The sequence below is a fragment of the Aythya marila genome (genome assembly GCF_965140915.1).
Source record: "Aythya marila genome assembly, chromosome: 1".
Taxonomy (NCBI): Eukaryota; Metazoa; Chordata; class Aves; order Anseriformes; family Anatidae; genus Aythya; species Aythya marila.
In genome coordinates this window covers 92,056,000-92,081,486 of record NC_139042.1, presented here as the reverse complement: position 1 = coordinate 92,081,486, position 25,487 = coordinate 92,056,000, and the positions used below count along the sequence as shown (strand labels likewise).

General features: G+C 40.7%; 1 protein-coding gene across 7 annotated transcripts in view; it reads left to right on the top strand.

Moving 5' to 3' along the window:
- Nucleotides 1-16,885, top strand: part of PKNOX1 (PBX/knotted 1 homeobox 1) — a 44,292-nt gene extending 27,407 nt beyond the window's left edge. For 5 of the 7 annotated variants that reach the window (XM_082762542.1, XM_082762541.1, XM_082762544.1 and 2 more), the window contains 7 exons: nucleotides 4,505-4,675; nucleotides 6,155-6,254; nucleotides 6,744-6,841; nucleotides 9,237-9,365; nucleotides 10,405-10,481; nucleotides 12,160-12,332; nucleotides 13,308-16,885. In XM_082762542.1, coding sequence (XP_082618668.1) covers nucleotides 4,505-4,675; nucleotides 6,155-6,254; nucleotides 6,744-6,841; nucleotides 9,237-9,365; nucleotides 10,405-10,481; nucleotides 12,160-12,332; nucleotides 13,308-13,519 — 960 coding nt within the window. In that variant the 3' untranslated portion in view covers nucleotides 13,520-16,885. The remainder of the gene's footprint in view (nucleotides 1-4,504; nucleotides 4,676-6,154; nucleotides 6,255-6,743; nucleotides 6,842-9,236; nucleotides 9,366-10,404; nucleotides 10,482-12,159; nucleotides 12,333-13,307) is intronic. The other 2 variants (XR_014317677.1, XR_014317678.1) reach the window with 2 other exon arrangements.
- The last annotated feature ends 8,602 nt before the right edge of the window (nucleotides 16,886-25,487 follow it).

Here is a 25,487-nt window from a genome sequence, read left to right as displayed (position 1 = left end):
TGGAAACTTCTCACTTCCACTTTCATTGGCTCTACACAGGTCAGACTACTCAGGGAGGTAAAAGAGACAAGTACAAGGTTATGGTTTCATGCAATAAATATTTAGCTCTTCTATCAGTCTATGGCACATGATATTGTTGAAACCAGAATTATCCTCTATATGAAAATATCTTTTAGACAGACTTTACATTTTCAGCGGTTCTGTTTTTCTTTATGACTCTTGGTCACTCGTTCTGACCATTTCTTCAGCGGTCTTCTCTGAATTTGATAAGTGCCAATTATCTGCATGAAGTGCTGCAGACCTCCTATTTTCAAATCCTAGTCCCAGCAGGAAAGAAGCAGAAGGTGATGGTCATGTTTGTATCTAACTTGCTAGACTGGAATCCCACACTCTCTTTCTCAGAGCTTTAACTTCCTCATCATCATTGGACTGTTGCTGTGTTGCACCTTAGTCCTCAGGTCAAGTGCCAGCATCAGAAGAGATGTTTGCTATTAAGAATATCAGATCTTGATGGTCTGTGTTTCTAGACAGATGTTCCCAAATGCACCTGCTTCTCGCTGAAAGAGTGCTCAAAGGTATCTTTGTATTCTGGAGTGTCATCTCTTGAAGCTCCTGACACTTGGCATCTCCATCTCATATTGACAGATAGAAAAGATCTTTGATTTGCTAACAGGACAACGAACCATTGTTCTCCTTTAATCCTCTTCCATTTTTGCAATGAACATGGGTGGGTTCCTCCGTATCTAAGAAGTTGTAGAGCACGAATATTTGCAGATAATTTTTAGAGCTTTTTACAGTTATGTTTTAAGACATTCAGAACTTAACACTTTTTTGTTGCTTGCTGTTAACCCAGCCATTGCAGAAACATCACAGTGCTTCAGGAGGGTTCCTATCTCTTGAGTAACTTCTGTTCAGAGTAAACTCTTCCCATATATGAGTGTTAATCTTGTTTCATTTTGTTTTTTTTGTTTAATTTCACCACATTCGTAGGACCATAGGATGATTCATGATGGATTAGGACCTCAAGAACTCAGGAGGTCTGTAGTCCAACCTCTTGGACAAAACAGGGTCAGCTGTGAGGTCAGAGTAGGTTACATAAAGCTTTAATCAGCCAAGAAATTATACAACATATGATGTGTTACATATGTTCTCACTTTTGTATTTGAACAGGACACTGTCCTTTTTGAAGACCCCTGAGTTTTTTTGTTTCGTTTGGGGTAAGGATTTTTGGTTCAGTAGCCTGTTCTTAAAGACTACGCTATTGCATTTTCAGTTGTGTCAGGAAAAGTTGTAGTAGTGATGAAACCAATGGATGTCACTTTAGTATTCTCTCTGTGAGGGCACAAGCCATGTTTTTGAGTTTCTTCATCAAACATTACTTTGGTAAGGCTTCACAGACCCCTGGCCACATAGCTGGGGACTCAAAACAGACAAGAGGTTATCAAAACAAAACAAATGAATACCAAATGCCACCTGTCCCAGACTTTGTGTTCTTCCCCTGAAGACCTAAATCCTGTATAAGGATTTGCTTGGGAAGGCAGATAAATTAGGAATGGGCATATGGATGTATTTTAATTGCTTGTGAAATGAGAACAGTTACTGAATGAGAAGGTTGTTTGTCAGTATACATGGGATCTTTCAGATATGTTGTCTACATATGTATTTGCCATATGCCTCTGCTGTATCCCTTGAAATCCATAAAATGTTGTGGGTGTATGTTGTACTTGAACAAGGGTGAGTTGAGGATAATGACTAATGTAGTGCGTATTCTGTGCCCCTTTGTACCATGTGCTTAAGGCACTGAAAAGACAGGACAAAGGCACAATCCAAACCATTTTAGAACTAAAGATGTTCCAGATAGGTTATATTTATATGTGAGTATGCTCTTGATAGCAGTTTTACCAAGAACTGTGAATTTTTCAGTAATTTTTTCTTTCTCTGCTTAGTAGCTTACCACTGCCTTTATTTACAACAATATTGACAATATCCCTGTATCTAATGTTTACTTAGGTATTTCTGCATTTCTCTGAAATGGTGTTCCTTTTTTTTTTTTTTTTTTTTTTTTTTCTCTAAGCTGAAAAGGCTGAATCAAGTGGCTTTTACAATTCCTTAGTGCTGTAGCAGATTCTGCTCGGTAGCACTACACAACAAACGCGTGTTTTTTGTAGAATTTGAAGCTATGCATTCTTCTTAGAAAATGAGAATGAAATATTGCTGCTGCTGTGATGTGTCTGGAGGCATTCCTTTGTTAGCTTTGTTCAGCGTGGGTGGTTCTATCAGAAGTTTTCAGCGGTTCTTTTTTCGTTTAAGGAAAACGTGAACTTGAGGCAGCAAATGTAAGTTTTCCCCACCCGTGCTGCAAGACACAATGAGCCGTATGGCCAGAGCTAATGTCGTTGTAAATAAGTCCTGGTGACAGGCATGGTGTATTTACAAATTTCTGTTTGCCTTTCTAACCACAGTAGCACAGCTTCCTCTAAGAGTGGTGTGGTTCAGCCTGTGTCTGCAGAAACCTGGCTGTTGTTGCTTAATCCTTGGTTTATGGTTAGGTTTGACTTGAATTCAGTTCTCACATCAGATATCAACCATCTGTTTGAAACTCTATTTAAGTTCTAATCTTTTTTTTCCCCTGTAAACAAGTCCCAATACATAAATACAGATATGGGTGATGATTTAAGAAAAGAAAAAAAAATCTTACTAAGCAGAAGTAATTCATCACTAATACTCTCAAATATTACATTGCCTTGGTTTCAGTCCAGCAAAGGGAAGATGAGATGGGCTAAAATAAAATCTGTTTCTGGCTAACGTGTGTTCTCTGTGTTGTTCCGCCCTGTGTAAATAATTTTATAATTCAAGATTTTGGTCTCTGAAACTATTTGGCTACTGGAGCATTACAGGAAAATCATTAGCAATGCTGAAAGGAGCAGAATGTATTTAAACGTAGATGACCCCTGTTTTGGGTTAAAATCTAGATAATTTGGATAGTTTAACTCGATTGTGCTTAAACACAGTTTTAAAGGCAACCACTGTTGAGGGCTGCTCTAGAAGACTGCTGGGCCTCAGACTGGGCCACCGCACGCGGGATTTCAAAGGGCTTTGGTGTCAAAGGTCGTAAGGGTTACTGGATTTTAATTGCAAGGGTTACTGGATTTTAATTTGAATTAACTGCCTCAAGTCTACAGCTCATTTTTTTTCCTGCAGCTGGGCTTTTAAAGTTATATTTATTTATAGCCCTTAGAAGGGATAAGATTTCCTGTTTTGTTATCATTTCAGGTTTTTTTCTCTAGTTTATTTTAACATACCATTTTCTTAATTGGGTGACCATCACGCAGCTGGAATACCTCTTACTGAAAAAAACAGGGAAAAAGTCTGTCATAATAAAAGCTAAAGTCCTCATGAAGGAGAGGGGAGCATACCCGAAAGTTTGCCTGCCTTGATCTCCTTCAGGTGCTTTGTATAAAGGCTACTTCAGCTCCCAGTTGGCTTCTTTAGCTAGAAATAAGTGGATGACTTAGTAAGCTATCATTTCTGGTCATTGCATTCAGTGCTCTGGCCGGGTAAATGACCCTTTACATATGACAGATTTTTTCTAAATAATGCTAAAATCAAGCTCTGCACTATGTTTCAAGATTATAGCCTATTCAGATCCATAAAACTGAAGGACATTTTTCTTGGAGATCTAGCGTAGCAAGTAAGTGTTGGAGATGGCACATTGCATTAAAAAAAAAAAAAAGGCAATTATTTTGCTGATATGTTATGTGTGTATTTGAATGTCCTGTATTTCCTACTGCATCATCAAAATCCAGACCATCTGGATTTGGCTTTAGCTTTTGATCTTCTGCCATGACCCGTACAATCACCTAAGCTATTTTTATGCGGTATGAAATACTATTAGCTCTCCAAGCTTACATGTCTTTTTCTCGCAGTAAGCATAAGTATTCTCGTCACGTATGTACCTCCTCTACTTCAGTCTTTGTTTAAACATGGATTTGTTCGTTGGTTTTAGTGCTCTTTCATATATTGCAGAAGCAGTCTCTTCACTTGAAAGTTCTCAAGAGATTCTACCCCAGGGTTGTCGTTCATAGTTGACATACATTTGCAGAGGAACTTCAGAGCTCTAGGATTGAAAAAATACTTCATTACTTTAAGCTTTGCTGAACAAGATGACAAATGTTTAGATCACTTTATTAATTGGGCTCTGTCTTTCTAATCTGGCACATGTGACACAGGCAAAGATTATAGTGTAGTTATGTGTTGTATCTCCTGTATCATGGTTTACTTAAGCAATGTAATGATACGGGTTTTGCATGCAAACAGATTCCTTTCACTTTCCAGGAGAAGAGCTTGACAACTCTAGTCAGCGCTCAGTAATTAATAGCTCTGCTTTAATTCGGTGGTCTTTGTTACTGGAAAGTAGTGTTTGCTTAAATTTTACATTGAAATATTTTTGAAATTAAGTTATTTTCATTTCGTTTGTACCTTTTTTTTCCAATTCACTCCCTAGATGGTAAAAGCAATCCAAGTTCTACGTATCCATCTGCTTGAGCTAGAAAAGGTTAATGAACTCTGCAAGGATTTCTGTAGTCGCTACATTGCCTGCCTGAAGACAAAAATGAATAGTGAAACTCTATTAAGTGGAGAACCTGGAAGTCCTTATTCACCTGTGCAATCTCAGGTATGTTTCAAGTACTATTAAGTATGGTTTTTCTTAGATTTCCTTAGGAAGTTATATTTATATTACTATTAGTTTGCAAACAAATTCTGCATTTTCTCTCACTTTTTAAAAATCTGTTATTAAGATTAGAAGTAGTTCTGTTTGTTTTTGTGTGCACCTGTGTGCCACTGCCTGATGAACAAATGTGTTAAAATATACCAGAAATTAGCCACTTTTTAAGTCATTCTTCCTTTTATGATTTGCCCTCACTACAGGAAGATGAGATACTCAGAATTGCCTGGATTTGCAGTTTGGTTGGGAAGAGATGCAGGGAAACAGAATGGACAGAGAGGGCAGAAAAAAACACCTTAGTAGGAAGATCTCCCTAGTCTTGTCTGCTTCACTAAAGTATTGAGATGGCTGATACTTTTATAAACAGCCTGTATTCGGAAATTAATAGATAAATACAAAGCTAATCCACCAGATATTCAGACGTATGTCTTTGCATATCACCTGTGATAACTTCGTAGTTATGAACAGTACCCATATATGTACTTGTGAGTATCAGTTTATATACCACAGACATACCAAAATGCAATAACCAATTGTATTTTGTAGTACTTTGAAAAGCAACAGTTGTTACATTGTGGTTGATGTTTCTGCTCCTATGTGCTGGAAAATGTGAGCCCTGCCATCCCACTATGTACTGGACACAGTCACAAGGGACGGTCCTTCTCAGATTTATGAACGTGTTTGGTGCTATGTATTCTGAAAAGTCTTGATGACTCTTAAACTTCACTGTCTGGGCTCCTTACTAAAGTTTTTGTACCTGGAAGTGTGGAAAGGAGAGCCTGCAGTCTGACAAAAATTTTTTAAAAGATGTTTTTGATATGGCTGTTACAGCCTTGCTTCTGTAGAGACGGGAGGGACTAAATTTTGCATTTGGTAACAATGGAGATCTTGCGTACATGTTAAGGAATGTGCAGTTAGCATGGTCAGGGTTGAGAAAGACCTATCCTGAGCAGAATAAAACAGATTGGCTACTTTGAATGCATAATACATTATTTTGGAATTGGAAGGAATTAAGGTAATAATTAAAAAGGTAAATTCTAAAGCTTTGATGCTTGTAATAAGAGCATCAAAGGTCCATTTCATCTGTCCTTTATCCCTCATGCCTTTGGAAACTTTTTCTCTTAGTATTTATATACCTCAGGATCATTTCTCTCCTAAAATTTCTCCAGATAGTTTAACGTCTTTTCTAACCGTTGCTTTCATGAGGGTTTTCAAAGATAATGATTGGTGATAATGAGAAAGTTAATGTAGGTAATGATGAACCTCTAATGAAGTCTTTTTCTCTTTGAAGCTAATCCTGTGTTTAAGCTCCAAATGTATTTTTTAGAGCCAAAATTACACAAGCATGCTTTATCTCCTTAAAAAAAAAAAAAAAAAAAAAAGGAAAGAAAGAAAAAGATCAACCAACTAATTGTTTTATTTTTCTAGCAAATTCCAAGTGCCATTGCAGGCACACTCAGTCCCCAAGGGATTATGGTGCCAGCATCAGCATTGCAGCAGGGAAATGTAACTATGGCAACAGTGGCAGGTATGGCACAGTAAAGAAAAACTGGCACCTTGCTCTTCATTTTGTTTTCTTTTATAGTTGTTACAAAAAAAAATACACAAATACTTCATAAAATGTGTTTGAATTCTAATACCTGAGAAGTTGTTGTTTTAATACAACTGAGTGCCTTAACAGTTTTTGAGTGTTGGTTTAATTTCTGTGTATGCCAGGTATGTACATGTGAGTGGAGGCAGCAGTTTAAGTACCATACTAAGAGATCTTTCTTTACAACACTACTTTAGTTAAATAATATCAGAGACTGGAGTGTTTTACTCTTTCATTTTGTTTTGTGGATTCTTGTGAATAGAAAAGAATATGAGATGTGCTCTGCTACACTAACATAACTACTAGAATAGAATAACTGATGTGTTGTCGGACCTGTGGCATTGTCTATAGTGATGATGTGTTTCTGTGTTGAAAGAGACTATCTGAAGAGCTTTCACTTACCTGTATATTTCTATTTTTTTTAAGGGGGGACAGTGTATCAGCCAGTCACTGTGGTCACTCCACAAGGTCAAGTAGTGACACAAGCACTGTCGCCTGGGACTATTCGGATTCAGAATTCTCAGGTGTGTTTCACAGGCTTCAGAGAATAGTTTCATGGGTCCACGTACATGTCATTGTTTTCAAGAATTTTGATTTAAATTTGATGCATTGTCAGCGTAATCTATGTGCTCATGCATAGTAACTAATGTAAAATTAACAGAAGCACTGCTATAGGATTTACAAATTTTCTAATATGGCATAACGTCCCAGACAGATCTTCTCTGCAACATCAAGTCATCATAGTTACAACAGGTTAAATATTTTTATTTTTTTTTAACTGATGGAAGAAAATTACTTGTACATGGATTAAACAAAACCAACCACTACCAAAAAACAAACAAACAAACAAACCCTCTGAATTAAATAGTAGACAATTTTCCCATGATTATAGCTTTCCTCACTGTTGAACTAGGTTTTTGGCAGGATAGATTTAAATACTGCTTTATGATGTTTTGCTATTGTTGTCATCAGAAATTTGACATTTTAACAAGATGGCAACCACCAGTACTGTGAAACTATGTATTCCAGAATTTATGCTGAGAAGTGTTTTGCCATAAAACTTCCAAAATATTGAGTTCAGGCTATAGGGCACCACTTCATTAGCCTCTCTATATTACACCCTGAAAGATAAGGGCCAGCTCTCCTTCATTTTTTTAGGGATACTCTTAAGAGTTGGGTTAGGAGAGATCAAAGGAATAACTGAGGAAAAGAAAACATGAAAACTAGAGCATTTTGAGTTGAGAAAAACCTTGCTAGCTTTCTCTTGGAGCAGAAGGTGTTAAATCAAATCTTCCAGGCATGTGGAGATGATTAAAAATGTGAATGAGGAGCTATCCTCTCCACAGCATGAAGTCTGTTGGTAATCACGGACTTGGTGTTGTCTTTTCTTCCCTCTTCTGACCTTACAACTAAAAAAATATGTTTAAAATACTCCTATCTTGTTTTTATTGGTAGTAGCAAGTATGTATTTACCCATTTTTTTGCCCTAGAATACATGCAGTTCTGTCCTCAGATACCTTTCAGAAATATGTCTGAAATTACTTTCCTAGACTGAAGTGTTTGTGAAGAAAAATGCCTCTATTTCCAACTCAGCATCTTTTTTTTTTTTTTTTTTTTTTTTCCCCCGGAGGTTTAAAAAAAAGTCCACAAATAATAAAAACAAACAAAGTGTAGGTTTGCACTTCTGTATGGATCTGTGGCTTCTCTCAGTGTTAGCTAGAATCTCCAAACCCACCTATATGTAACTTTGGGCCTGTATGCCTTCTCACCCCCAGGAAATACCTCCTGAAGTTCTTTTTCAGTGTTCCACGGTGCTGTGGATGTAGACAAGAAATAACAGGAGAGGCTTATTTGAAAGTTCATTATAAAGCCTCCATATGCAGACAGATTATTTAGAAAGTAAAACATTACTTTGCAAATAAAACTATGTTCCAAATATGTATTTGTGGTAATTGGATAACTTAAGTTTTAAATGTCATTTCTGAGCTAGGTTTGTTTCATACAGGATGTAGACATAATGACCGGCCTGAAGAAATTGCTCCCTGTTGTTTGGAAAACCTGATTTAGAATGATATGAGTTATAATTGTCTGAAATAGAATATAAATTGCATATGAGGTTTGTGTTTCTCATTATCTCTGCCTAAGCACTTAAGAACATATCCCCTAATGTTCAGATAACCAACAGGCAAACATTTTGATGTATCAACAGAAAGCGAAAAAGAAAGCAAAACTACGAAACTTCACAGCACTCCTACTGTTTTCTTAAAATGAATTAAGAGTTCTAAAGTAGCTGGAACCTGTTCCCCTTGTTAGTCTTTGACACTTATCTTCTTGCTCCTTGAGAATTAGATTCATTTATTTAGCAGGACCTTAAGCACCTTTGTTTGCAACTCAAGTGTTATAATTAATTTTACTTTAAGCCCTTAGCTTAAGTCGTAAATCTTTATTATTTTACAGCCTCTATAGTTGCTTATGCTTGCACAGTGGGTATATTCAGCATTACATTTTTCATGTGTTCTTCATTTGTACAAATGACTTGGTAGGGTGAAAAGTCAATTGAAACCCTAACGTAGCACAAATCAGTACAGAGGATCATTAACCTGACATCTAGCACGTGGGTGGGCTTTATTCTTAATTACAGCAAATCATTGGCTCTTGCCACAAGATCACGTACACACCCTGATAACCGTTGCAATTCTTAAAACAGGAAAGTTACAGAAAATGTGAGAACTATAGAAACCTGATACATCATTTTCCCTTGATAAAGACATTTTGGAACTTTTAAAACTTTTTTATAATAAGTATGTCTACAGTCCAATTTCTTTTCATTCCTTATCTAAATGACTTATTCCCATATTGATACACAATACTGCTATTACTATGCTAACTTTCTTCTTTCTTTTAAAATTGTATATGCAGCTTCAGTTGCAATTAAACCAAGATCTAGGCATCTTGCATCAAGATGATGGCTCATCAAAAAATAAAAGAGGAGTTCTTCCCAAGCACGCTACAAATGTGATGAGATCTTGGCTTTTTCAGCACATAGGGGTAAGGACTGAACATGGTCGTGGGTTTTTATGTAACTCTTTTTATGCGGCCTCTTATGATATTGCTTCATAAGGAAGGTGAATTTATTGGTGTTGTTTGCATAATCCCAGTTCAATTTTTCCTGAAGTCATTTGCAGTAGTTCCACAGAGCCTAATGTCAGTTGATTTTATTATTATTTTAATCAGTATGTTACATTTGTACCCTGTGAGCTCAAATGTTTGTAAAAGGGATCTTTCTTCATTTCATTGTGTTGAGAACTTACTGCTCTCAACACCCTGGTCCATAGTACAAGGAAAAATAGTTCCATCTGTGGCTGTGGTTTTATGTTTTTGCTTGTTTGTTTTGTTGCTGCTGCTGCTGGTTTCTGTTTCTGGAGGAGAATTTTGAGTTTTCTGGCTGTCTCTCTTTTTCAAGAACCCTCCTAATATGTACCAAGTGTGTTACTATCTACTTGTGCATACAGTAGAATGTCTTTTTTTTTTTTTGTATAAATATTTATTCTCAAAGGATAAACAGCTCTCAAGTTATATTCCAGTGTTTTGTAGGTTGATATTTTCAGTCTTTAAAACTATTTCAAACAGAAAAATTGAAACAGGGAAAGTTCATGCACATTTCTTACATTACGTACACTATTTTCGCCCATTGAGTTAATGGAAGCTTATTTTAACTAGAAAGGCTTGTCGGTACTCTCATATGACATTGCCTTTAGACTGCATAACTAATTGGATCATATCACATGCTTGGTGCCCAGAGATCACATTGTTGAATAAAGGTTGGCATCCATGAGAATCTTTTTCTTCCGATTTAGACATCAACAGTTTGATGGTATGATATATTCTTTCAAGGGTAAAAACAGTTTTGTGTAGCAAAGCCCATTTCGTTAAATGATTTTTATCTATAAAAGTTTGTGAGGTTTCTTAAGGTTGTTGACAATGAATGAGATAGCTTTAGTCAGTTGTAATAAAGGAGTCCTTATTTTTGATGGTGAAATAAAACAGAAGGTTGTGCTTTTTTTTCCCCTCTTTCTGTCCTGTTTAGCATCCATATCCAACAGAGGATGAGAAGAAACAGATTGCAGCACAAACAAATCTGACACTACTCCAGGTTAACAACTGGTAAGAGCAAAAACTCTTCCTTAATGTCAGTTGTTGTCTCCACATCCTTGCAAGACAGAAATACTTACGAGTGTGACTTAGGCATCGGGGTTTGAATTTGTTGTTCTGCACTACGTATATGTAACGACTAATAGGTATATAAAAATACAGGAATTATGTATTGATACACAGGCACCTTATTTTTTTATAAGGTAAAATAGTGCTTGTGCCACTTAAGTTATGTAAGGACTTGAGAAAACTTTGCAACATTAAGAATTACATTCTGTTCTACCGCTGAAAGAGATGGAAGTACTCTCACATCTCCTCTGCAAGTAACAAATTTCAATTTTAAAGGGATTTGGTGACTTGAGGCTCTGAAAAGTGTTCATGGTAATTATGGCTGCATATTTTAAAGCTATTACTGTCAACAGATCTTCATTCTGCTCTTCTATCAAATGATGCTATCCCCTAAACAGTGGTGACCAAATGGAAAGTGTCAACTGCTATCTCAACTACTCTGTTTCATGGCTCAATATGTTTTAGTCTGTCTGAAGTGCACTAGAGATTTAAGATAACATGCCTGCCCTTGCAGAAGAGGAGTGAGGGTGCCAACATGCATCCTATTCTGCCTACGGCGTTGGTTCCTAAAATCATTGCAGGAAAGTCCAGGAGGGATCTTCCTCAGGTTTCAAAGCTGATGCTGGCTGCATGGCTGCAGAGGGGTTCAGTGGGGAAATACACATGCTAGTGGCAGTGCAGTGGCTCCAGGAGTGGATCAGTGTAATTGTGTCTGCATGGCATAGTAGCAACAGAGCTCTGGGCTAAAGTCTCCGCAAAGCATTGAGCTCGCTAGGTGGACCTGCCAGCTGCGCTCGGCTTCCTCCCACTGCAGGTAGAGATGGGTCCTGGATGTGTTTTGTCAGACTTAGCAGGAAATGCTGTCCTCAGTCACAGCTCCTTCTTGCCACAGCTACCTACAGCGAAATTAATTTGCTTAACTGCTAGTGGCCAAGTGAAATGCGGATTAAATACCGTCTTGTTCACTAGCAGAAAGGAGAAAGAGTGATAATTAGCATGCTGGAGTGAACAAGTGGAAATCGGGGAATGAAAAGGAATTGGATAAGATCTGAAAAATGTGTTTAGTATTGTCTCCTGGATCAGAAACCAGGCCTGGGAAAGCTAGTGAGCCTATAAAATAATTAAGTCTGGAGCTTAGGGAAGTAAATGAAACCAGACCAAACAAACTAGGTTAGAATGGGGATAGATTTTAGGTGAACCCTAATGAGAGTATCATTAGTAGAGTATCAGCTTTCTGAATTGTGCTGTCAGCAACTTTTCTGGTGCTTAGCTTTTAATAAGATCTTGAAACTTATGTCTGTCATGCTGTCTGGAGAGTTTCCGTAGCTGAGGTCTGGGGGAAAATGCTGCTAGCAGCAAAATGACAGAAGTACTTGCTTAGCTAGTTTGCCAATATCGAATGATGCCAGTGCTCTAGGAGTTCTAGTTTTACATGCTAAAAAAGAATGTCAAGTGGAGCTGGGAGGGAGAATTGACACTCTGCAGTTTTCATACTTCTGTTTTGTGTTGTTGTTTTTTTTTTATTTCCATTTTTTTCTACTTCATACTTTGTGAATCCAAGAGAGAGAGAACATTCACTGCCTTCAGGTTATAAGTACTTCTTACTTGTGATTGTGTTTAGGTTTATCAATGCTAGAAGGCGAATTCTTCAGCCAATGCTGGATTCCAGTTGTTCTGAAACTCCAAAAACAAAGAAGAAAACAGCTCAGAACAGACCGGTTCAGAGGTTCTGGCCTGACTCCATTGCCTCAGGAGTTGCTCAGCAGCAATCTAATGAGCTCACAATGTCAGACGGTAAGGAGAACTGGCAAGAACACGGATAATAGAGCTAATTCCTCTCTACCAGGGAAACGAAGGGGTTGATACATCTGGTGGGAGAGCTTGATATTTCAGCATGACTACGTTTTTAATCTGGAAAAGCATAACAGAAGGCGTGATCTTTTTTTCCATCCTTTGTTTTTTTCTGGGTTTGGGGTGTATTTTATTAGAATCTATGTTGTGAGACTGTTGCTTTTATTTCAAAAGTTATGAAATGACAGAGTGAAGGTTAGATGCTCACATAAGTTCTCTCAGTAAGTGTTAGGTACATTGCTAGCATTCTGTTTGACTAGCAGGACTTCTCTTTCAGCTTCATGACTCCCCATACAGCTTGCATTCCTTTCGCTATTGCTAGAGGGGCTGAGCATCTGCAGTTCTATATATGCCTCATGTGTTTCAAGTTGAGCATTGGGAAGCAGAAACATACAATAGTTTCCAAAGAATTTGACTGAAGTAACTTCCCTAGCATCAGATCAAACAAATACTTCTCTTTCTTAAATTGAATCTAACTGCTTTAATCTCAGGACCATCCTTTCTCTCCTGCAGCCTGCTGCTTTATTCGTCACAATCTTGTAGCAGCCTTTCCCACAGCCTTTGCTGAATCTGACAACAGCTTTATCCATTTAAGTCACCTTGGATCTCTATGAACACTCCCACTTTTCTGCAATTAATTAATCTGTAATGCTCTGCAGAAATGCTCTTGTGATGACTAGATTGGAGAATTCCTGTAATGAGTGTCCAGAACACAGCTACCTTTAAGATTCTTGGCCAACTTAATTCTGGCATTTCCTAACATTTAAGTGTAAAACAATCTGTTTAGCTTTTATTCTAATTTCGTTCTTCAGCTTTCCTTCCTGTCAATTAGAAACAAAATCTGTTACATATACATATGTATAGCTTAAACTGAGAAACCAAGAAAGATGCTAAACTTCTACGATTGTGCTTCTGCAGGTGCTGTTGTAACAATTACAGCTCCAGTCAACATGAATGTAGACAGTCTCCAGTCCTTGTCTTCTGATGGTGCTACTTTGGCTGTTCAGCAAGTTATGATGGCAGGGCAGAGTGAGGATGAGTCTGTAGACAGCGGTGAAGATGATGGAGGAGATCTCTCAACGACAAATATCAGTGGGCTGGTTTTGGATAACAGCGATTCTCTGCAGTAGGAAGCAAGAGAGTGTGACAAAACGTTTAGGAAAAAGAATGGACTGACTGACTGTTTTTATAGTTTGCACAGCAAACATTTTACACAAGTTTTATTTCTAATATGTTTTATATGTAGATATAGAAGGGTGCACTTTTTTGTATTTCATAGTAAGCTTAAAGAGTGTTTTTGCAGGTGCAGCAACTTCTTTCAAATGTGTTTTTTCATTTCTTTTAATTTTCTTATTTCAGAAAATTATATCTAGTAATATAAAGAACCATGTTAGCACCCCTTTATTCTCTGAATTGGAAGTGCTGCAGTTTCTAAAGAATTATGCAGTTTCAATTAGTGCTGTTATTTAACACAGCTCTTGATGGGCAGGTGATGTAAATTTAAAGCATGTGACACTAGTGTGTGGAAATTGATCATTAAGTTTGATGCATATATTTGAAAGATGCTTCTGCACCTTAAAAACTGCTAGTCTGAGGTGGACAGCGACACACACAAAAAGAAAATGGTGATGTGTGATTTGGTAGCGAATGTATGGCAACTTAAATAAGTTTAGTTTCTCTCATAGTCCGTGAGCCTGTTTATCATTTGCTATAAAAACTCCTATTTTTACCTTGCCGGGGTTATTGGATAAAAAATATTTTTATAAATTCATTAGGAATTGGGATGACGACTGTATTACGCAGGAGGGAAAAAAAAAAAAAAAAAAAAGAATTTCCAGAGGGGAAAAATAAATGTTTAGTATTCCTATTTGGAAGGTCTGAAAACTGACCAAATTTAATAAACAAACCTATACTAGCGTTCTATGATTCTCAGCTATCCCACAGTGATATAGTATATTTGATAATAGCATAAGAAGGGGCCCACTGTTTGATGGGATTTTGATATTGTCAAACATTGATTTATATTATGTGTAAACTAATATTCAAATTACATTAACTCTGTATCTAGACTTGTATCTGAAGATATTTGCTAAATGAGTATTCAGGTAAGTAAATTGAAATGCCTACGACACTTCCGGTTATTAGAGAAATTTAAGAGTTTATAGTTTGTACATCTGATTCTGAAAAGCGAAAAGATATGTACTATACAGTCATGAATTCTGCTGTCACTATTTCATTGCATTTGAAATATTTTCCCCCAATACAAAAAGACATATAATTTATGGATTTCTGCAAAAAAAAAAAAAAAAAATCAAATCTGAAGGTCACTACAAGAGTATACAGCAGGCTTTATTAGAGTAGAAAATCCTATTGTCATTTAAAATCTAAGAGCTAATGATGAAAACACTTTTTGTGGTAATAGTCCTTTTATTTTTTCCCCCAAAGTTTGGAGTCTTTCTGTTCATCCATGAACGCTCACTCTTGGAACTTCATATTTCCCGTTGTTAAATAGAAATAACAGATGCCAAGAGTCTTCACGGTATGATCAGTGTCCTCTTTTCCCCTGTCCCTTTGTCCCTCTGTCAGATTAGATCAAAGCCAGAAATCTCTTGTTTAGATCAAATCTAGTTGCATTTCTAACATGACAGGGAAAAGGATGTTAGCTTATGGAAGCTTTAGACATTGTATTTGAGCAGAACTCTCTAGCAGATGCAAATTTTTAATTGAATACTTAAATTTCTGTTTCACAAAATACTCAGGCATATGCTTAGGTCCCATTGATTTCAGTGGGATTTTCAAGCATGTACTTTTTTATATGCTTAAATGCTTGAAAGGAGGTCTTTGAAGACTGTTACAGGTCATGTTTAAGTTGGTATGAAGAAAAACTTCAGAAAGAAATGTCTATAACACTGGTACACGTACAAGGAGAATGATACTAGTTTTAAGTGACTGGTAGCTGTTTTGACAAATTGGGCTTTACTCATCACTAGTGATGTTTCTGCAATAGCTTTTGTTTATTCATGACTGAGGATTTTGCTTCCTAGTTCAAAGACTGTAATGATCTGTTCCTGCTGGAGTGATAATTTCTAAAGAATTTTGTTCTTCTAAGTTCTCTACTTTGCCACTAATGTGACATGTTTGTAAAGAGCATAACTTGCAAATGACTCATGTAAGATTTAATTAGGAAGACTTTGACAAAGCTTAACTATCCCAAAAGCTATTGTCAAACCCAATTCAACCCAAAAATACCTTTAAAAGAAAGCTATCATGTGCAGATCATGCTCCTCTGGAAACATTCAACCCACTGCTCCTACAAAGGATACCTAAGATGATGAGAACTGAGAGACAGATTTTTTATATATACATATATATATATATATATATTTTTTTTTTTTTTTTACAACTCTACAAGTACTTCATCACCCTCACAATTTCCACTGTGTAATTGGCTATGCTTTTTGATTTCCCTGGGGGGATTATTCAGCTACCCTTCTCCACATGTAATGGTGTGCTAATTTTTGTATCTTGTAGGCAGCCGAGTAATGACTTCTCGGTATGTGCAGGGCTGTGGTCAAATCTGTGCTTTTCCAAATCAGCCTATGCTAGAAGAACAAGTCATTTCTCAGTGCCTTTTCCCTCCTTGACCAGTTACCAGTGCACAACAGCAGCACTTTCCTCACCGGCTTGAAGGTAGGCAAGGAAATGGCTCAGCGGCAGATCTAGGAGGGCAGCAAGCAGCCAGCACCAAAGGGAAGCACGAACTAAACTGGGGTTCGTAGATCATTTGTCTCACATTTGTCACCTTGTCTTTAGCTGGTTGGTAAATTCCTGGAAAGTGAAGCTGATGGAAGCCCCTATGAAAGGGAGAATATGGAGTAGTTCTACGGTCAAATTAGAAACACAGATGTGGTCAAGTCAATTATTAAAATAGGAAAAGTTACCAGTGTAATCCAAGAGATTACTTAACATGAGGAACTCAAACCCTGTCTTTTAATTTGGTGAGAGTAGGGGTATGAGCTGCCTAGACATGCAGCTGTCTTTTCACAATTGAGAAGAAAACGTGCTTCCTTTTTTGCTGTGTAAGAAAGACTGCTGGTTTAAACAAAGCATCACTATTCTGTGGTAGTTGGAAAAAAATGTTTACATTAGGCAGTTATGTACAAAGTCTTCATAGAGAACCTAACATTAAACCCATGTATAATTGCCCCTTACCCCCAATTAAAGTTGTATTGGTAGGCAAGAGAAGAGCTAATTTGGTTTTTAAATTACTGCAATTCTTATGCAAACATAATTATTGAAACTTTTACTTTTTCCCAATGTAATCTAGATCATTAACCCAAAACAGAGTTTTCAGTCCACTTTTCCCAAGACTTCTGTGACAAGCAAGCTGATTTCCCATTATTTTGTATCTTTGGAAACAACTTTATTTAGTAAATCAACTCCAAATTGGTCAGTATGTATTTTTAAATGACTGTTCAAAAAAAAAAAATTAAAAATGTTAGAAGACATAATTGATAGGCATGGCTCTGGCTCTGCAGAGACTTTCCTAGATCCGGATATTGGGTCAAAGTGGAGTCCAGCTGACCTCAGGGAAACTCTGTAAGGGCTGCACGTTGGGCTGCATTTACCTGCAAAAGCATTGCTTCCCTCTTCTGGTCCCTGATCATGAGTGGGAACCTCTTGGAGAGCCCTTCAGCTTGCTTCTGCCTGCATGCCTAGGTTTTCTTGCAGAGAAAACCAGCCTGTGGGTGAAGGGATTAGAAGGGAAGAACTTCATGTGGTTCTGCTGGGTGCAGTGCATCGTTTTGATGTGGAAACATGGCCAGAAGACAGACCCACACTGAAGGATGAGAGTTCCCAGTTCCTCTGTTCTAAAAGTAGCTTCAGGTTTATGGATCTTCTTCTGGAGCAGGGCCACGAAGACGTACTGCATGAATAATAGAGCTGTTTGTTTCTCTAATCACGTGGGGAAAGAGGATTGGAAAGCAGTTCAGCTTCCTGACTTCATGAACTTGACAGCCCCAAAGGGTGAAACAGTCTTTCCAAGGGATGAGAGCTTCATAAAACTATTACACTTGTAGCAGCAGTTAAAAAGAAAATAATGTATTTTGGAAAACCGAAACACATGCATTTAACTGTAATTAAAGTTGATTTAAGATTTATTTTCTGAAGCTGAGTTGTCCTGAGGGGGAAAAAAAAATAATAAGCATTTGTCTATGCAAGACATGAATGTCAAAAACGTTGTGTGAATCTCCCATTTTTAGGTGCTATATCGTTGTTGTCTTTCTGGCTTCTGTTACTTCGACTGATCTTTTAAACCTTTCAGCCTTATATTCAGCTTGGTTTTCAGAGTTGAATAGGCAAGAAATGTAGTTTTGGAATCCTGTTGGAAATGTAACTGAACTTGGTTCTCCCATGAAAACCTTGCATGCGAAACAATTACCTGAAATGTTTTGGTTTCCTAAGAATAAATTGAAACTGTCACCACCTCCTAAAACCAGAGCACGTCCATGACAATGCAAGTTTAATTGTAACGTCAGATCATCAGCCGTGGGCCGAGTACTCTCAGCTCTTTACTGTCCAGGGTAGCTGGAGAGCAAAGCTGGCTGGTTTTGCCAAGCTCCCCCTCGGTGCGGATTCCACACGTGCCCCTCCTGGGCTTGCTGAGCTCTTTCAGTCGGTTCTGGGTTGTTTAATTTTAAGTCCTGAAGTAACTCGATCACCCAATGTAACGTGTAGTGAAATTGGCACTAATGTGCTCTCAAGTGATTGCCCAAATCATGTTATTTGTTCGTTCATGTCACCTGGAAATATAAAAATTTTCTTTTTTTTTTTTTTTTTTTCTGTGACTCGGTTATTTAGGATCTGCTGAGTGATCACAGCTGTTTTTTGCCAGCAAAAAGCAATGTGCGAGAAAGCAGTGAAATGCCTTACCAACTTTGTAGACTACTATAAAGATCCTTACCTTGTGTTAATCGAATCCAGCGTTTTCAGATCATGACAGAAGTGGCCCATAAATCTGCCAGTGGGTTGGCAACGTTTGGTCTACACGATGGACAATCTTTAAAATGTAAACCTGTAACTTTTTTTAGCCCTCAGTTGTTAAGAGACTTTTGAAGCAACCAAACTCTCGAAGGATAAAATTAAAAATCAGAATGTGCTTCGTGGATGACTTATTTTTACACTACTGTTCTCTGTGAACTGGAAAAGCACATTTTTAAAGCGAAGCATTCGCATTACTTTAGCAGTATTGTTTGGCTGAAAGACACGGTTTTGAGAAATCTTGAGCTGAGTTTCAAACTATTTAACCAGTTTTTGGCCGGGGCAGTCAGTCTTGGGCCTTCTTGTTTGTTTGGGTTTTCCTGATTATGCAAATGAAGAAAAATGTTTACTAGTCCTTAACAGTATGGGGATTTTTATTATGCTTTTGTAACGCAGGAGCAGCTTTGATGAAAGACAGAATTAGCAGGTAAATAGTCCATAATGTGTGTGACTTTGGGATTTCTTTTTGTTGTTGTTTCAAAACTGTTAATTAAAATGGCATGGACATCAAACTTCCAATAATGGTGCCAAGCATATATGGTATATATATACTTATGTGAAGAGAATTCTCTGGTACGAGCCCCATCTGCTGACTTCTTCAGCAGGGTAGACTGTAACACGTTCCTGAAATCATGTCCTGCTAGGTCAGGAATTGTCAGGAAGGGAGCAGCAGCCGAATGTCAGATAAGATAGCACCTCAACTAGCACGAAACTCAAACTCACTTGATGTGCACGTCTTACTCGGCACAGATGCAGACAGACAGCCTGCCTTGCGTGGCTGTGCCTTGCTTGGCAGGCGCGTCCCCTTGGGTGACAGCAGGATGGAGGTCACAGCAGGGTGTGGGCACCCTCACAAATTCCTGGGGATCTCATGGGCCACGTCAAAACTGCTCAGGTGACCAGGTCAGGGCCTCCATCTGCTCCATGAGCAACTGCACAACAGCTGTCTTCCTGCACTGATGAGCATGTGATTCTAGGCATAATTGACTGTTTTCAAGGAAAATGGTCTTTTTACACCTATCTACTTACTCCAGAATACGTCCCTGAGGTGTTTGGGATTATATTTTGTTCCTGAGGTGTTAATCTGTGATTAACTGCATAGTACGGGTGCCTGCGAGTAGCATAACTCCCCATGATATGATTGGAAAGAGTTTTAACTCCACTCCTCCCAGGGAGCAAATTTCTCTGTATAGAGAATAAACAAAACCAAAAAAGAGGAGATGCTTGTACCTGAGTTACAGCCAGAAGAGCATGTTCCTGGTCTCTTGGTCTCAAATTCCCCTGCCAGATGAAGGCACGACAGGGATTGGAAGCGTAATCATGAGTAGCTGACTAGCGTGTTGGCTTTCGTGGGGCACCTGTTTACAAAATGCTAATCCTTTATTATCCAACTTAGGGCTGCTTCTAAATGCCCCTCTTTGTAGAAAACCAGAGCAGTACCTTCAATGCCAAAAAGAAGAAAAATAAACTCCATACGTGCACTGCAAAATGAGGATGCTGCAAAAAGTACCAGGGAAGGTTGGCACACCAGGCACTATTTATTCAACATCCAGATTGAAATTTGTGCATTGCCTCAGTGCACAAGGTATGCAGCATTACACCTGTGCTCTATTAAATAAAAATAATTTAAAAAATTAACAAAACATCAACAAAAACCCACAATTTTACTACCCTACTAAATTCTAAGGGCAATGTGCTCTTCCCAGGTCAGGCATGGCTCATCTTCCTGCTGCAACTGAGATGCAATCTAAAGTTTATGGAAGAAATCTGGGGGGGGGGGGGGGGGGGAGAACTCATGGATATTTATCTCTCTGTTGGTCTTCCGACTTCTGTGTCACCACCAGCACAAGGCAGAAGGTTCAGTCTGATGGCCTTCTCCTGGCCAGTATTCCTAGCATGCTTTTTTTTTTGCTAAATCTATCACTGTACCCTAAATACAGACTGATGCATATACTAAATGTAAATGTTGTAATAAAATTGAATTCAGAGACAATTTTTGTTAAGATCCACACCTTTTTAAGACTAGATTTTCTATAGTAATGAAAACTATACAGATCATAAATAAGAAATCACAGATTCACTGATATGCTGTTTTTTCTGTGCCTTCTTCCACCTGCAGCCTTTCACTGTGAGCTGCTAACTTCAGAGACTCTCCTCAACGCTTTAGTGTCCATCAAGTTATGTTATACATTTCTGCATAGCTCAGTTTGGGAGTTTGTTTCATCATTAAGATTCAGGCCACTTTTGATTTCAGGCAAGGGGACTTAATTATGTGTGTGATTCCGTAAACAACATTGATTAGTGTTCTGGTAGCTTTTTCAAAGACATGGATGAGTACATATGTTTCCATGAGTAAGATCCAAATTGAGGCCAGAAAGAAAATTTCTAGAGGGTATTCTGTTACTGGAGTCTCACTGAATTTTTGTACTGGAACAAGAGTGCTTGACCACAAATCTGGTAGCCTTCTATGACGGGATTACAGCAGTGGTGGATAGGGGAAGAGCAACTGACACCATCTACCTGGACTTGGGCAAAGCATTTGATACTGTCCCCACAATATCCTTGTCTCTAAATTGCAGAGATATGGGTTTGACAGACTGACCACTCGGTGAATGAGGAATGGGCTGGATGGTCACACTCAAAGAGCAACAGCTCAGTGGATTGAAGAGAGCCCTGAGGAGAAGGCCCTGGGGGTGTTGGTTGACAAGAAGCTCGATGTGAGCCAGCAGCGTGTGCTTGCAGCCCAGAAAGCCAACCGCATCCTGGGCTGCATCAAAAGCAGCGTGGCCAGCAGAGCAAGGGAGGGGATTCTGCCCCTCTGCTCTGCTCTCCTGAGACCCCACATGGGGCACTGCGTTCAGCTCTGGGGCCCTCAGCACAAGAAGGACATGGATGTATTAGAACAAGTCCGGAGGAGGGCCACAAAGTTGATCGAGGTGCTGGAGCACCTCTCCCGTGAAGCCAGGCTGAGGGAGCTGGGGTTGTTCAGCCTGGAGAAGAGAAGGCTCTGGGGAGACCTTACAGAAGCCTTCCAGTGCCTAAAGGGGCCTGCAGAAAAGCTGGGGATAGACTCTGTCATGGAGCGTAGTGATAGGACATTTTTTTAATGATGTTTGCTTTTCCCCCATTAAAAGTCTTAGGTGTAGAAATATGCATATTTTAATACTCTGCATCACAAACTATGCACTGGTTAGGGAAACATGGTTTACATGATTTACAAAATAGTAAATCATGCAAATCTTTAAAGAAATTACATTAAAGAAAAATGATCAGAAAAAAATCCATTTCCATTTTGAATTTCAGAAGTAAAATACATGCTGTTTTGAGTGCATATTGGTTTTGCCCTGAAACTCCTGCCTGCTAAATCCCTCTGCACATGTATCCCCTGACCTGCTGCTCTGCAGTTTCGGCCAACATAATCCCCGTGTCGGCTCCTCTGGTTTTACAGAGGCAGCTGGGGGAGCGGAGCAGCAGGGATGCCAGCCTGTGCGATACCCACACAGACAGCAGCTTGTCCTGACCTGCTGCCCGAAAAGGTGGAAGGACCTGGGCAAATACCTTAGCTTCTTGGCACTGGGTGGTGTGGTGCCAAAAGGACACCTCCTAATCAGCTTTCATGCATGAATATTGTTTTTGTCTAATGTTTTACAGCTTCTTGAGGCAGGAATTGAGAGGGCATGCTGAAAGGACTTAAGCCCAAAACACGGTGCTATTCAAATCGTTGTAACGCGGTGAAGAAAGGCCTCATTGGTTTCACAAACACCTAAGCAGCAGTGATGATCTTTTACAAAGTTACGGGATGCCAAAGGGCACAAACAACCCCTCAGAGTTGATTGCATTACGTGCAACATCAATTCTTTCCAGGAGTTGCAGTTTTCAGGGCTAATTTTGCCACAGCTGTTTGAAGAGGGGCTGCTCTTTGTTCCTGTGCCGCCCCAGGTGTTTACGCAGACAGGCACAAGAGCCGTGTTATCCAGTCCTTGCCGTCAGCCTCTGCTTTGAAAAGGTTATCAGTCTCGCACGAGGGGCAGATAAGATGCGAGGCAAAGACCAAGCCAAGCTCAGCAGACTGCCACCCGCCCCAGGAGGAGAAATTCGTGCCTGCGGAGACCGCTTGTGACGCTGCACTTGTGGACTGACCCCGATCTCTGTAAACCTTTGGCAAACGAGAAAGACAGCCAGCTAACCCCGTGGCCTGAAAAAGTCACAACTTAAAAACATGTCCAGGGTGTGAATTCATTTGGGTATTTCTAAATACTGGCATAGCACAGGGTTAAAGCCTGCCACGCACGACATTCCCCGCGCTCCTGGCCTCAGCAGCAGACTAGGCCACGCTCGCAATGGGTGAGCCCAGAGCTTGGCCTCGCTGCCATGTTCACATTGCTGCCTGCTCCACCAGGCGATGCTGAGCTTCATCTTTACTCAGAGAGACCTTCCAGCCAACAGAGAAGAGCTGGGGAGGGGAAGGGGCGCTGGGTGAAACACCATTCCCCGTGACAGAGCACACTGTGACCACGGGAAGGATGTGCATGAATCCAGAGGTTCATCCTCACCAGCTGGTGTTGGGACGGGGCTGTTTGCTGCCCGCGGCTCTAACATTTTGCTCTGTCACTTCCACATGTGTGTGTGCTGCGCTACCCTCTGCTGGAGGAGGGTTTGGAGCAAGGAGGACTCTACAGTATGTCCGCCTCTCTTGTTCAGGGCTCCTCAGTACAGGAAAGACATGGACATAGCAGAAAGAATCCTGTCACGGGCCCCCATTAAGGTAATCAAGGGGCAGGAGCACCTCTCCTGTGAGGAGAGTGTGAGAGAGCCGGGGCTGTTCAGCCTGTAGAAGGGAAGGCTCAGGGGGATCTCATCAGTGTCCATAAATACCCAAAGGGAGGGTTCAAGGACGGAGCCAGGCCCTTTTCAGTGGTGCCCAGTGCCAGTACAAGAGGCAGCGGGCACAAAGTGAAGCCCAGGAGGCTCCCTCTGAGCAGCAGGCAGCACTTCTGTGCTGTGCGGGTGAGGAGCCCTGGCACAGGCTGCCCAGAGAGCTGTGGGGGCTCCTCCTTGGGGATCTCCGCCTAGGCCTGGCCCTGGGCAGCCTGCTCTGGGTGGCCCTGCTTGGGCAGGGCCTGGAGCAGGTTTGCCTCCGGGGGTCCCTGCCAGCCTCAGCCATGCTGTGGAGACACAGGCACACCCCAGCTTTCTGTTTTTATCTTTCAGGGGTTAGCTGTCTGTGGGGTCTTCTCTTACTCCTTGGAGAGAGTTATTTCTGTCACCCTTCCCACAGCTCAGCTGTGATGAAATCAGTAGGGGAAGAGGTATGTGCTGACTGCATGATTCATGGTGTCTGGCAAAGTTCAGCACATCGCCTTCTAACTTCTCTCACAATGCCTGCCTCAGAAACCCACAGGAAAGCAAGAGCTGTTGTTTCCTAACCCGCAAGGTTAGGAAACAGGGGTGGGGAGGTGTTCCAGGTGTACCTGGGGCAGAGGTGGCTGGAGGGAGGCTTGTCTCGACACAGTAACAGCAGCTAATACTTAAGGCATTAGGTATACGTGTGTTTATCAACAAAGCTTTCACAAAGTTTGTTAGTGAAACAGTTTTTATTCAACCCTCAAAGAAACACAACTGACATTTGTTAACGGCTCAGCCTGATGAGGCTGTGTTTGATTACAGTTTTCCTGCATATATATAGATATATGTACATAAACATATCTAAACAGATGCTCTGAAGCATTCAGAGAACACTTTTCTGCTGTTTCCAGCAGTGGGAAGGAGAGAGTGTGAGTGAGGAGGGCACAATTTGGGGTATTTGTGCTGAACCAGGACAGAGACAGGACTGGTGATGGGCTCAGACCCAGGGAGCTGCTTCACAGAGGTGGCCACAAAGGATTGCTCCATGGCTGCTGACGTCCTCAGTGTGATTCTTCATGTATTTGCTCTGGAGGCTGGAAGTTTGCCACCTCCTAAGGACACTGCCACGCACCAACCCTCCTAATCCCCACAACCTCACTCTGGTGTGAGGAAGAGGAGGAACACCTGGGAGAAGGGAATGTCAACAAATCTCCTGATTGTGGTCCCACCACTTTGAATTTGATGGAGTTACAGAAAGGGAAAAGCTGGATCCTGCAAGGAAGTTTATCCAGCATGTTGACTCAAGACACACTATATAAACAAACACACACAAAAAAAGCACAATCATCTCACAAATAAATAAATAGCTGCAATTTGTTTCAGTTGCATGCTGGCTGCAGTCACCCCAGCCACTCTGCCAGCCACCGTGGAGCAGACCAAGCCGCAAGGAAACGTTGCCAAGTACAGGCACTGCACCCTGGTTTATACAGGATGGCATCTCCCCACAGCCGATGGCAGGGACACACTCAATGCCAGCCCCTCCAGGGCTGTTTGATGCATTGAACGCCTTCCAGCAGGGATGCCCCGAGGAGCAGAAAGCTGCCTGCTCCCCAGGAGGCTTCCCCATCCCTCTGCCCTCGGCTGGCAGAGCGTGGGCATCTCACACCTCTACCCCATCACCACACTGCAGCTGTCCCCCCTCAGGAGGGCAGCTGCAGAGCTGGGCACCCCGGGAGACCACGGTGCCAGCAGGCACTGCCACCTCCTCCTTGTCATAGCAGACACAGAGGGGACAGCCATCGGCCACCGGGCTGCCCACAGCCTGGCAGGTGGGGGGCACTGAGGGGCAGTGCGGGGCGCAGGTGATGTCCCCGCTGGGCTGGCAGGTGCACAGCTTGCGGGCAAAGTCGATGTAGAAGGAGAGGCCGGCGGGGACACGGTTGTCAGTGAAGCCTTGCATCTCGCAGTCATCCTCCAGGTATGGGGGGCAGGCGCAGGGAGGGCCACAGGGTGGGCAGCAGCCCTCATGGGTGGGCTCAGAGCAGGGTGAGCAGGTGCTGGGGTCACAGATGGGTGTCGGGGCAGCGCCACAGAGCAGGAGGCAGCCCAGCCACAGGCAGAGTGTACCAGCAGGAGTCATGCTGCTGGGGAGAAAAAATAAATTAAAAAATAAAAAAATCAGTGCAGGCATCACACTAGGCATGGGCACAC